General features: G+C 47.6%; 1 protein-coding gene across 1 annotated transcript; it reads right to left on the bottom strand.

Annotated features, from left to right (window-relative positions):
• Positions 1 to 9,177: 9,177 nt before the first annotated feature.
• LOC131272486 (helix-loop-helix protein delilah) lies at positions 9,178 to 10,518 on the bottom strand. Its single transcript, XM_058274229.1, has one exon. The coding sequence runs from the start codon at positions 10,510 to 10,512 to the stop codon at positions 9,178 to 9,180; it is 1,335 nt and encodes a 444-aa protein (XP_058130212.1). The 5' UTR covers positions 10,513 to 10,518.
• Between the last annotated feature and the right edge of the window lie 1,523 nt (positions 10,519 to 12,041).

Below are 12,041 nucleotides of genomic sequence, written 5' to 3'. Positions count from 1 at the left end.
GGATTTTAATTGTGTTATGAAAAAAGCTTTGAAAATATTGACTTCTTTAATGATTAGAACCAGTGTTAGATCGTAGTTATAATAGTGTCCGTATATTAATTGTTAAAAATTATGATGAATAATATGATAACATTAAATCTTTTGTTTTTTTTTCATATTTAAGGAGTAAGTTAAATTAATAATCTGGTTTTAGAACACTAGACGCAGCTTTTATCAATACATTAAATTGAATAAAAACTTTAAACGCGAAAAAAAATAGAACAAAACAATAACAGATGACAATTGTTTCTTATGAAACGAAAAGAAAAATGATTGGTATGAGCAACATCACCTCAACAGTGATTGCCATATAACTCCTCTCGAGTAGCTTAGCCCGGAAGCAAATAAATTCCGTATTACGTCTCGAAACGGATTGGTTTGGCGCCTAGAACTAGCGAGATCACCTTCTGCTTATCAAATCACCACTCACAACTCACTTCGGCTTCAACGCCACCGCGTAACCCTACCCCGTTCCTTCGCGCGGGTTCCAAATGAGTAATGCGTTCGAATGCCCCGATTTGCATTAGCGCTTAAAAGGATTTAGTCGTCTCGCATCGGATTTCCATCGGCGGTACGAGAAGATTCAGAACGCTGGCATCATCTAAAGGTCGAAGCGAATGTCGCTGCGCCGTTGTGGATGTAATTAAAACATTTAACGCAAACTCGAACATCCGAACGGTGTTGATGATGGAAGGGCGTCGCAGGCTTGGGAAAACCATTCTGTTTTTGTAGTTATACCACTTCCTCTCCCTCTTTCTCTGGTCATTCGGAAGCCTTCGCTTGCCAGCCGAGTGTCAGATTGCGCCAATAAAATGTATGATTAGTGTACGACCGACTAATGGATCGGGACGCATTTGTGGCATCCGAGGTTCGTTTGGAAAACAACTGGAAACAGGGTGATTGGGGGTGGGATGAAGCTTCGCGCAACCGTGAAAGTGAACGCTTTCCACCGTCAGCTAGTGGAGGTGGCAGATAACGTAAATCGATGTGTTTATACATACCCCTTTTCTCATGCCTTCCCCTTCCCTAACGCACTCCAAAGTCCTTTCGATCCCGTTCCGCGGGTGCGAAAGGTGAGAAATTCTTTGTAAGATTATCGTAAGAAGCTAGCAAACATTTTAACTGCTTAAGATAGCGCGAATGGGGGCTGCTTGTCGCGTTGCATCGTTGGGCTGGTCGATTGGACGCATTTCGCTTCGCTCGATGCTCGATTTCTCGATTTCTTACACCTAACGGACGCATTAAATGGATCATATTTGAACCACGGGAGGGACAGTCAGTCGAAGGTGCGAGAGATAGCGAACATTACCCGGTGGTAAACTGTTTGATAAAGTGTCGAAAGGCCGCTCAAAGGCGTCCGTGACGTTCATTTTTCCATCGGTGCATTATAAGCTGGTACGGTACGGGTTTCGCTTATCATTTGAACTAAATTACGAGCCACTTTTTGTTGGGAAAGGTTTTGAGAAGCTGCTCAAAGCAACCGACCGCAACTTTAGGGGCTGCCATGCGCTTTGGACAATGCTCTGTAAGCGAGCGTTGAGACCTTTTTAAAGCAACTTTAGTTTTAAAAGTGTGAACACTCGCACATTTCACTATCATTCTCTGAGAAGGTCGTTTAAGTGGTTCGATATGTGTTTATAAATATGTTTCGCAATCGACCGATTCGTGATGTGCCCTTTAGGCAGGTTTACACCACTTTTTTTCGTCATCTGCGTGACATTTCCCATTTTGGACGGGCGCCTTATGGACGCGAAAAGGGACACACCCTAGAACTTTTTCCCCCAACGTCCGGCGCACTGGCGCCTAGAAATCGTGCCTCCGAAAGGGTTAAACGTGCCACTCCGAGAGGTGCACGAATTCGTCGTCCCACCACGGGTATGCAAGCTAACGACTTTGGCACCTCGCTCCGGTTGGGCGCATCGTCGTTTATGGTAAATGGCCAATTCGGTCCAAACGACCAAACCAAGTCCGGCAGCCGCCTCTCGGCGGTTCCCTTTGGATCTCGCGGTTGCTTCAGCAGGGAATTAATCATCCACCGATCGGCACCGGGAATCGAATGCGGGCAGAACTGGCGCAAAACCGCAAGCTAAAGGTGTCGCACTCGGTGCACTTTGTCATCCCGAAAAAGGGGGTTGCATCGAAGACGTCGATCCGACGCAGGAAAACCGCGAATGGGCGCGAGAAAACCCCAACCGTGGGGGGAACGCAATCGGCTTAATTTTAATATTAAATCCTATGCAAATAGCCTTACGCGGTGTCGGCGAAGTTTGTCCGCACGATCTTCGGAGGTTGTGGTTGGAAAATTCGCACAACCGTTTGGTGGCCGGCTCGGACAAACTTACAGCTTCGGCGAAGAAGAAAAAAAATGCGGATAAAGCCCTACCGTTTTCGACTCAATCACGAGCCGATTGATTATGCAGCGCGAACATTGAGTGCGAAATCGAATGTCCCCTTGTATTTTCCCCTGGATCCCACCTCCCCAAGCGGGGTGTCGGGCTGAAAAATGGTCGTGGAATAGACAAATCGTGTCGGTTCGTTCAGTGGCGCTGCGTGAATTTCCCCTGAGTGCAGCCACGCGGTAACACGACCAACTGCGCTACCGGACTCGTTAATTGAGTTGTTTTTTCTGGGTGACATTTGAACACCCGGAAGCGCGTCCCTCCCGTCCGTCCCGCTGTGGTTTTCCGGGCGTGTATCGGGTGTCACATTCGTGCGCCGAACACGTTCATGCTTGGCCATGTTGAACCGAGCGGGTTAACACACCGTGTCAGCTGGACGAATGGATTAGACTGGATCATCACAACGAACACTTTTACAGCTCGTGTATCATCGTGCTTTTCGGGGTGAGTTTAATTGACTCCATTAGCGGTTGTTTTATTCCTTTAATGTCTTGTACGCCACTTGCGTTTACGTTGCTTTCTTTTGACAATTATAACGATGGGAACTACAACATCGGAGATGCTCCTCGAAAGGAGGCCAATGAACTTCAACGCTGCGAAGAAACTGAAACGACGCCCGACAGCTTGATTGCGATCGATTGCATTTGACGGTGCTTCCGCGATCCCTCTGGAATTGCAACCGCAGCAGCATAAACATCGTTTTCCTTGGCTTCCCGGTAGCATAGGCCGAAGCCGGTTGGGCGAGCAAGCAAGACGCCATCCTAAGGGGAAGTACATAAATTGTTGCATTGTGTTCGCCCATGTGAAACATTGGCCGATGTTGATTGATCTCGGCTGCACACTCCATCCAGCCTGCTGACGGGGGAGCGATTCCTTCCATAAAATCCCAAAGTTCCTCCACCCAAGGCGCACCCGAGCGGGCGTGTTGTATCGGTTCCGTGCATGCGTGCGTGTGCGCTGAACCGCGTCGAAGGGTGCGACCGATTGCGATGAATTCTTGACGGCGAACCGAGCGGCCAGGATCAAGGGACGGGGCTGAGCGCTGCGTGCGGTTATTGAATTATTTATAACAATATATACATCGACCGATCGGGGCACTGCGGTGAAGGGAATGGGACGGGCCGCAAGGAATCCGAACAGCGGGTCATGTTGGGGGGAGGGCCTTAGCAAAACGAAATTATGCGCTGGGAAAATGCAGCTCCACCGAGCGAACAATAGCAGGGTAAGAAGTCATTCGGGCAGGAAGCACTGCAAAAGGAGCGAGGGAGGGTGGGGGAGGGGGGGGGGGGGTTGGACGTTTTGCATGAACTGGTGGCATGGAGATTTTATTGGCTTCCTCCTAATCGCGGTGCAATCAGTGCGTGCATCCAACGGGAACGAAATTAACTTTGTATTTCAAATCGCTTCCCTTTGATTGGCTTTTAATTGTATCAATAAATAGTGGTACATTTTCTTCACAATTCGTTTATGTAATCGAAGCCGAAGCACCAAGATGTAGGTTGCAAAACCCTGGAAATGTGACTGATTGACACCAGCTTCTGTTTCGCCAACATTTCCTCATTGCGAACCAGTGGAACAATGCTAAAAAGCATGTATGATGGAACGCAACCTGCAATGCATTCCTCAGATGCGCGACATACTCGACCGGTCTCAGTTCACACACGACATGGATCGGTGCCTTATTGGTCGAAATTCCAGGGAACGTAACGTCCGTGGGGATAGAGTGCAGCAGAAAAAGGCTTCGTCAGCGGGCCCGAGGTAAAGAAAAACGCCTGCACTCCCCGTTTTGGGTCCTACACCAACCACGCGAACGGCTTCCCAAACCCACGGAGCGTCCAATTAGGGGAAACCCACCGAGCAGGGACTCTCAACCTATCTTTTGCCGTAGTACGTTAAAAAAAACCTAGTTTAAATTATCATAAAATAGCTAATTTATTTGTTGCGATAAAGTTGCTGAATCGAATACTAGTATCATCATAAATTCATATAATAATTTTAAACTGTTTGCTTGGTCTTTAAATGTATTTGTTAGACAAAATAATTTTAATTGCGAGATGGATTTAAAATAGTTCAATTCTTAGATTTCTTTTTGTTATTAGCAACATTCGAATATTGAAAAACATATCAAGCGATTCAAGAATATTGTGGCCTTTAACTACCACAACAAATTTTAAAACATTCCCAAAGAGGTTGAACACCGCTGCCATAGAGCAACAACGCACCAACGGTCTGTGTTGGTAGGACACGGACTCGGTTAGCACACTGGAACGAGTTTTCCTCCGTAACCTCATCAATATTCCGAGCGAGATTTCTTTCGCGTACGGTTTACGCATTTTTAACCGATCGATCGTAGTACGTTTGGGTAGTTGGACAAGACGCAGATGACTATGTCCAAATAAACAAATACACCGATGAACTTGGGGATGGGAGAAAGCGGGGAGGAAAATGTGCAAACAGAGATTGTGCTTTTCCCATCGATTGGGCTACCGGGCTTCAGCGGGCGGGATGGAATTCCAGTTTTTCCGCTTCTGCGCCGTGGTGGTGTGAAGGCTCACCATTCCCGCGCGTCCACGCGGTATTTCCTGACCAGATCTGACCAAATATAATGCATCGATTTGATAGCGGGATGGGTTGTTTGTGGCGAGCGAGATGCAGTCGTTGCGATGCGACACTATCGTCGATGAGGAATCAAACGAGTTGCACCCGTTTGGGCCTAAAAATAACAGGACGTTCGCGTTGGCCGCTGAACGTGATGGACGCGACCATCGGTCGTTGGCTATCGAATGATTTAAGAGAGCGTGAGAACTTTTCATCGATGTCATCTTTGATTTTGCGTAAGGGTCAGTGGCCCGTGTATCCCGGCGCACTTTACTTAGGCAGTTGATGGAAGGTTTACTTACCGATGATTATCTTTGACTGTTTCTTTCAGATACTTTTGTCCTTAATCTATAGAAGGAAAAGGCAACGATTTGAATAAATTGCTTTTCTGATACTCTTATTTAGAAATAATTTGTGAAGCACAACTGAAGTAGGACAATGATTCGTTCCACGCTCTCGAACGTATCGAAGGGGTTTCTGTTCTGCTTTCTCTACGGCTAGCTTAGAGTTTTCTCTACTTTACAGTGTTTGTATGGATCTTAACATTGCAGCTACGCAAAACAAGTTAACAATAATTATTGCGACTAAACTAGACGATTACACGCTGAATGATGATAGAAAATAGAATAGCTTGTAACATTCATCGATTATGTAAAAAAGAAGTGAAGATGAAAAGAGTGCGGAAAAAGAAAATATCGTTGCTACTTAGCTAATTTTTAATCCTAGAAGTTCCTTATCATATAACTTTTACAAACATTGGTACGTACTCGTACGTTTACACTAATTAAATGCTACGTCAAACTTGATATTTTCGATAGGAATTGGCTACTGGAATGCTTTCGTATGGAATGGGAAGGCGCATCTATTGAACTAAGCCGCTTTGCTGCAATGCCAATGTGGAGTGTCTCATGTACAGTATATTTTACATAGTTATTAGTTTCCTTCTTTTATTTACATTTGGACAGATAATTTGAAACTGAGAGCATTGTATACTCTTACAACAAATTTTGACAAAAGGTTCCTCGCTTCTCCACTTGTCGATGTCTTTTGATTCGGAAATGGTCATTTTACAACAAATCTAGTCGTAAGGTTCCTCGCTTCATCGTACGTTGATGTCTTTTGATCGGAGACTGGTCATTACTTGGTTGATGATTGAAATAAAATACGGTAGTCTCGGATAGTCGTTTCGGTTTTGCGACGAGCATATCGATAAAAAGTTAAAAATAAACCTCGTGCTCGAATTGATTTCAAGGGAAGCCAAATAAACTTTCACAATTTATGACGACCAACAAATGGGCACGTGCCGAAATATGACTCGTGAAAGGAACCAACCGCTTCAGCGTGGCGGAATGCAAAGGAAAACAAAAGCCACTGCCACACAACCTTTGAACAGTGCCGTCGAATCAGCATTGCAGGGAAGTTGCTTTGCCCATTTTTGCCTCCACTTCGGCGTAAGATGCAATCGCTACCGGCGTGCCATGAGCGTATGTAGCAGGGGAAAAATAGAAAAGCGAAACAAAACGGCAATAAAAAAAAATCGTTATAAGAGACAAATATGCTCACAGGTGCTTCGTGGATGGATAAAAATCGAAAATGTTTGCACCTCTAAACGCTCGTTCGCTACTAGAATTTGAAACTCTCCGAGACCAGGGGCGACCTTCGGCGGGCAGGGGAGGTATGGCGGGGGATTGGCGATGACAAAACGACATGACGTGAAAGGCGCACGAGAGCGGCGATGGAGATCCCGATGGCCGCACCGAGATTACCGAACCGAATCCGATCCGGTGGCGATCGGTGAAAGGTTGCAAATGGCAAATCTCGAGATTGGCTTTACGATAATGCAATCTTGCATATGTTGGATGGATTGTGCGGGATTGCTTGATCGTAAAGATTCGAGCTACTATGCTCAAGAAGTTGTTGACAACCCGTACCCAAAAGCGGTTGGTACAACAAATCTTTCTCGAAAAAAAGAAAATCGAAACAAAACACTTAACTTCATTGAAAATTTTGAATGAAAGGAAATCGGTCGCTTAAAAAAGCCGAGGGCAACATTTACGAATGCAATTTGTAAATCATTTGGTTGCAAGCAAAAACGAATCAACTACAAACAATCCCCGGATGGCTAGAAAAGCACCGCGAATGAGTGATCAGTTACGACGCAGAATGGTTCCATTTTTATTTAGCTTTTTCTTACCTATAGTCACAGGTGTCTGACCACCGTTTTCCCCCGTTCCGCTCCGTTCCGCTTGGCTTCGATTTGCTTAGAAACGCCTACCCACGTTCGCAGGCCGGCTCCATTATTGGACAACCCCCCTCGAGCCCGATGCACTGGCATTAATCAGCACAAGGCGCCCATCGGAAGTGGTGGGAAAATAAAGGGTCGAACTCGGAATGCCGCGATCGCTTCGCGAGAGAGAACGAGTCCGGCGGAACCGGAGAGTTGGCAACAAATCATTCGCGAAACAAAGGGGGCAACACGTACACCCCCTTTTGCAAGACCGGAATTGTGGGGGTGGCTATCCCCACACAAAGCAACGAGCTAGACGCTGCGAGTGTGGTCGGTGTTAGAATAAAGGCTACACGGACATGAGGTACCGGCCACGTGTTGCACGAATTATGCAATGCTCCGGAACGATCGGGGGTGGGGGTTTTGCTATTGTGTAAATAAACATTGAACTCGCTTGGTGACCGTGCACGATGAAAATGGCGAACGACGCGAAGCGGTCGCTAAAAATGGTTCCCCAGCTGATGGGGACTGGCGAAACGGGACCATCGAGATAAGGCATAATTCTAACGCCAACACAATGCGCACAAAAACAGAGATGCACTGGAAAACGCGTGCAGCGAATCAAAGCGGCCTCGGTATGACATGTTGCAACATTTTGACATTTTCACCCCCGTCTTTGCCGGATCTCCCACATCCATAGCCATTCCATCTTGAGCTCGGGTGACATTTTTCTACGCCAGATTTGGATCGCTTGGTTGGTCAGTTCCCTTCCTGCTGTGTGGATATGGTGTGCGAAATGCTGGTGTTCCAATTAAAATGTAATTGTCATGCGGGGATTGATTTACGATGCTGGTGGAACAAATTCTCGGGGAGGAAAATAAAATACATTATGAGCTCTGTTTTGTACTATGCTGGAGTATGTGAATGAAAATGCGTATAAATCACTATAAAGCAAGCTTTGCTCCTCGCAAAAACCGGGTGCCGATGGCGAAGAAAATTGATGAATTTATTTAGGATTGAAAGTTGCATGACTTTGCTAGCAAACATTCTGGTTTTAGCTAACAAACAGTATTAGCAAAATAAAGGAGTTATTGTACCGGGAAAATTTACGCTCAATCTGTTTCAAAGCTGGGCACAAAACAAAAACCTGAGGCGAATCTTCAAACAATTTGACGCACCCATTTTTCACCTGATCGATGGCTCTTCACACCTCTTTTAACGGACATTACGTGCATGCCAAATCGACCGTTATACCGTGAAGGAGGCAGTGTCAATTGAATAAACGACAAACCACTTAGCAGGGGGTGACAAATAGACCGTTCCGAATTACCCACCCGCGAGTTGAAAGCGCCACTAGCTGAAGAAGCTAATTAAATTCGTGACAGTTTGAAACGTGCCAAAGTTAGTCGCCTTTAAACAAATGATCGTGACGAGTGGATGAATATGAAGTTGGAGGAAAATGGATGAGTTCTTGTGTTGATTGTTTGCGTTACTAAACAAAATTACATCAAACGACAGAACGGCGCTAGCTTTTAGGCCGGAATCTAAATCGTGGTCATGGAAATCGGGTGCCGTGTGGCGTTGGTAATTATAATTACAGCTGGACCGGGCCGCATCGTTTGATCTTTGGCCGTCCTAAATGAAAACAACGAAGAAGAAAAAAATCGAAACGATCGTGCAAAGTCGTCGTCGGACAATCGCGAGGCGCCGGCGGCTTCACTCGCGCTCTCTTAACTAATATGACACGGTGAGAATAAATTACTGGGACTTTCGTTGACACCTTGGCCTTAGCTTAAACACCTAGCACCTAGGAAGGAGTGTAGACGTACTTATATCGTAATAGAGTGAAGGATAGAGGATAGTGAAGGAGGGTGAAACGTTGAACCCGATTCCGGATGAGGCTCGCAGCGGCTGTTATAAGTACAGCTCGAGGGCCGTCTGCTCGTTGAAGCCGGTGTGGAGTAGCTCGTTGAAGGGATTGAGGGAGTCGAGGTGACCGAGCGGGCTGAGGCAGGGCTCGGAAAGCTGCAGCGAGTCCGCGTCCGACTCTAGGAACAGTCCAAACTCCAGGCTGTCGTTTGGTACCACCGATTGGCTGTCCGGGCAGCCGAAGCCGTGCGTCTTCAGACCTCCGGTCACGGAGCCCGCCGTCAGTGGGCTGAGGCAGGGCTCGGAGAGGATGAGCGAGTCGTTGTCGGACTCGAGAACCGACCCCAGGTCCACGTCCATCCCGAGCGGGTCTGGCCGGGTCGGGTCGACCAGCAAGCTGGGTGCCGTTAGCGGAAGGGTTTCCGGGATCTTATCCACTGCAAGTGAACTGGTGAGAGTTCTTCGGGCCGTCCTGGATCCACTGGAGTTGGTGGTGGTGGTGTTCTGAGAGGTGGTATTGGTGGTGCTTTTCTTGGCTCTACTACTGGACGGTCGTTTGGCCGCCCGCTTCCGTGGACTATTGGTCGTGGACGTGCTGCTGGACGAGGTTGTCTTTGAGGATGAGGCTGGAGGCTTGGGAGGTTCCACCGGGGCACGCACCGGAGAGACGGCGGGCGATGACAGGTAGCCTCCGGCACCCTCCATCAGCAGCAGACCCTTCTGCATCACCTCCCGTTCGATCTCGTTGTGGTTGACCATGTCCCGGTCGTTGTTGTTCTCCAGAGATCCACCTCCACCGTTCAGCATGTCGCTCAGTATCCGGATGTACTTCATCGCCAGCCGGAGTGTGGTGATTTTGGTGAGCTTCTCGCTCGAGGCCGCACTGCCGGCGCACTGCGGGGAGCTGACGGGCGAGCTGGCCCCGCTCGTGCCCGCCACCGCCACCGGCACCGCCCGCCGCAGGTTCTCGAACGCGCTGTTGATTTCCCGCATCCGGCTGCGTTCGCGCGCGTTCGCCGTTTTTCGCCGGTACTTGCTGAGCGGGGCGGCTTTGGGTTTGGGCTTTTCCTTTGGTGCCGCCTTCTCCCTCGCGCTTGCCGTCGCTGCCGTGGCCGCTTTGGCCGTCGAGCCGCCGCGGCCTCCACCCGCCGCCGTCAGCGCGTCCTGCGTCGTGCGGCGAGACTGACGCTGCCGGAGCGAGTACTTTTCGTCCTTCTTGATCTCCGATGGTAGCGTTCCGGCACCGTCCGCCGCCAGCGGGTGACCCGCGTACGGACTGCCCCCGTTGTGGTTGTTGTTCGCGTCCGCCATCGACGCCTCCGTCGACGGACGTTGGTTGTACGTGATCGCACTGATCGACTCGATGTTGTTATGGCGCATCTTGGCACGTACGTGGTTTCCTTCTGCGAAAGATAAAACGAAAAGCACAACGGAAGGATCAGTATGGTGAAGTTGTCTATATTGAAGGCAGCTTAAGAAACAAATATTCGTTTTTGCAACAAGTCATAAAAAATAATAATAAATGAATCATTTTCGATGAAGAATCGATCGAATAGCTACAAAATTCCCAGGTAGGAATATTCATTTTAGTATTTTTCGAACTGGTAGAAGACAAAACAAGGTTGGAAACCATGATCTCTTATGGTAACATAATCATATTATGAAATAAAAGAATGCTTTTAAAAACGTTTTCGAATCATTTCCGTTTTCAACGATTTGTCTTGGTTTTCCAGTTTGCATTTTAAAACCAGTCTTTGTGTCTTTTGAATGCAAAGGAAATGATAAATGATATCCAGGGCATTTAAAAGAGGATAACTGACCTTCGCTAAATACCGCATGCTGAAATTGGCTGAGAATTTCTATGCGTTCTTTGCAAACTTGTGTAAAACCGTAGTTTTCCTCACAAAAAAAAATATGATCCCACGGTTCATCGTCGATTTCTTCAAAAACAATCAATTCAAATGTTGATTATGACAAAGGGGCTCATTGTTTGTTGAGGTCGAGCTCAAATCGAACCAAACATTTTACCACGCAGGCAACGCGACGCCAATGTGTGACAAATGGCTTGTTTGATGTCGAACGAATTGGGGGGAAAAAAACCCCTCCGAGAAACTGTCAAACACGACCAACTTGTAAATCATCGACAACAATTGCCTTTCTTAATCTTGCTGCCGCTTGGCGGTTGTTTCGGGATTTCGTTTCGTTCGGGATCCTTTTCAACGTCGTTCGCTCGGCTCCTCGGTCACTTTCTCACAATAATTTATGACGCCAGGGTCCGCGGGCCCGAAGTTAGTGGCGAACTCATAATCAGCCCCTTGATAGACTGACCGATCGGGTACAAAGTGCTGCTGCTGCTGAGGCTGCTGACACTTGACATCACCGGTATCGATGCCGATGCAGATAGGTAGGTGAGGTGTGGGGTTGGGATCCGTTTTGGCAGAGACCCTCAAAGATTAATGACTATTGACACCGAAAGGTCAGTTGCAACGCGGGGCGCTTTTATAATAACTGCTAGGAGGAGTTATGGCCGTATCGGTTACGGGCTTCCTTTCGATAGCTTTTTAATCTCAGATCGTTCGGATAAACACGTTCGTCAAGGGTCCGCGATGGTGATATGAAGGGCCTGATATGACTATATGAGTTTCAGAATTAACTCACCTCCCGAGCGCAAGGATCAAATGAGGCCAGTAATAAGCAAATATTCACCCATTAACCTTGGCGAGTGTTTTTGTGCTTCTTCCCTCCCGGAGATGACTGTTTGCGCGGGCAGCTCATCTCCTACGCCGGGGCCTAACAAAGACATCACCCGAACGAATCTTGCGCAAGAGAGACGTGCTTTCCGTTACCGGGGCGTCTACGGGTATTATTGACGTCCGGTGCACACTTCACGGCACTTGATGGGGGTTTTG

The sequence above is a fragment of the Anopheles coustani genome, chromosome 3, assembly GCF_943734705.1.
Source record: "Anopheles coustani chromosome 3, idAnoCousDA_361_x.2, whole genome shotgun sequence".
In the NCBI taxonomy this organism is placed as follows: Eukaryota; Metazoa; Arthropoda; class Insecta; order Diptera; family Culicidae; genus Anopheles; species Anopheles coustani.
Note: the sequence above shows the minus strand (reverse complement) of the source record. Positions and strands in the feature narration are given on the sequence as shown.

Coding starts and splice junctions, on each gene's coding strand:
- LOC131272486 (XM_058274229.1), bottom strand. CDS start 10,512: ATGCGCCATAACAACATCGAGTCGATCAGTGCGATCACGTACAACCAA.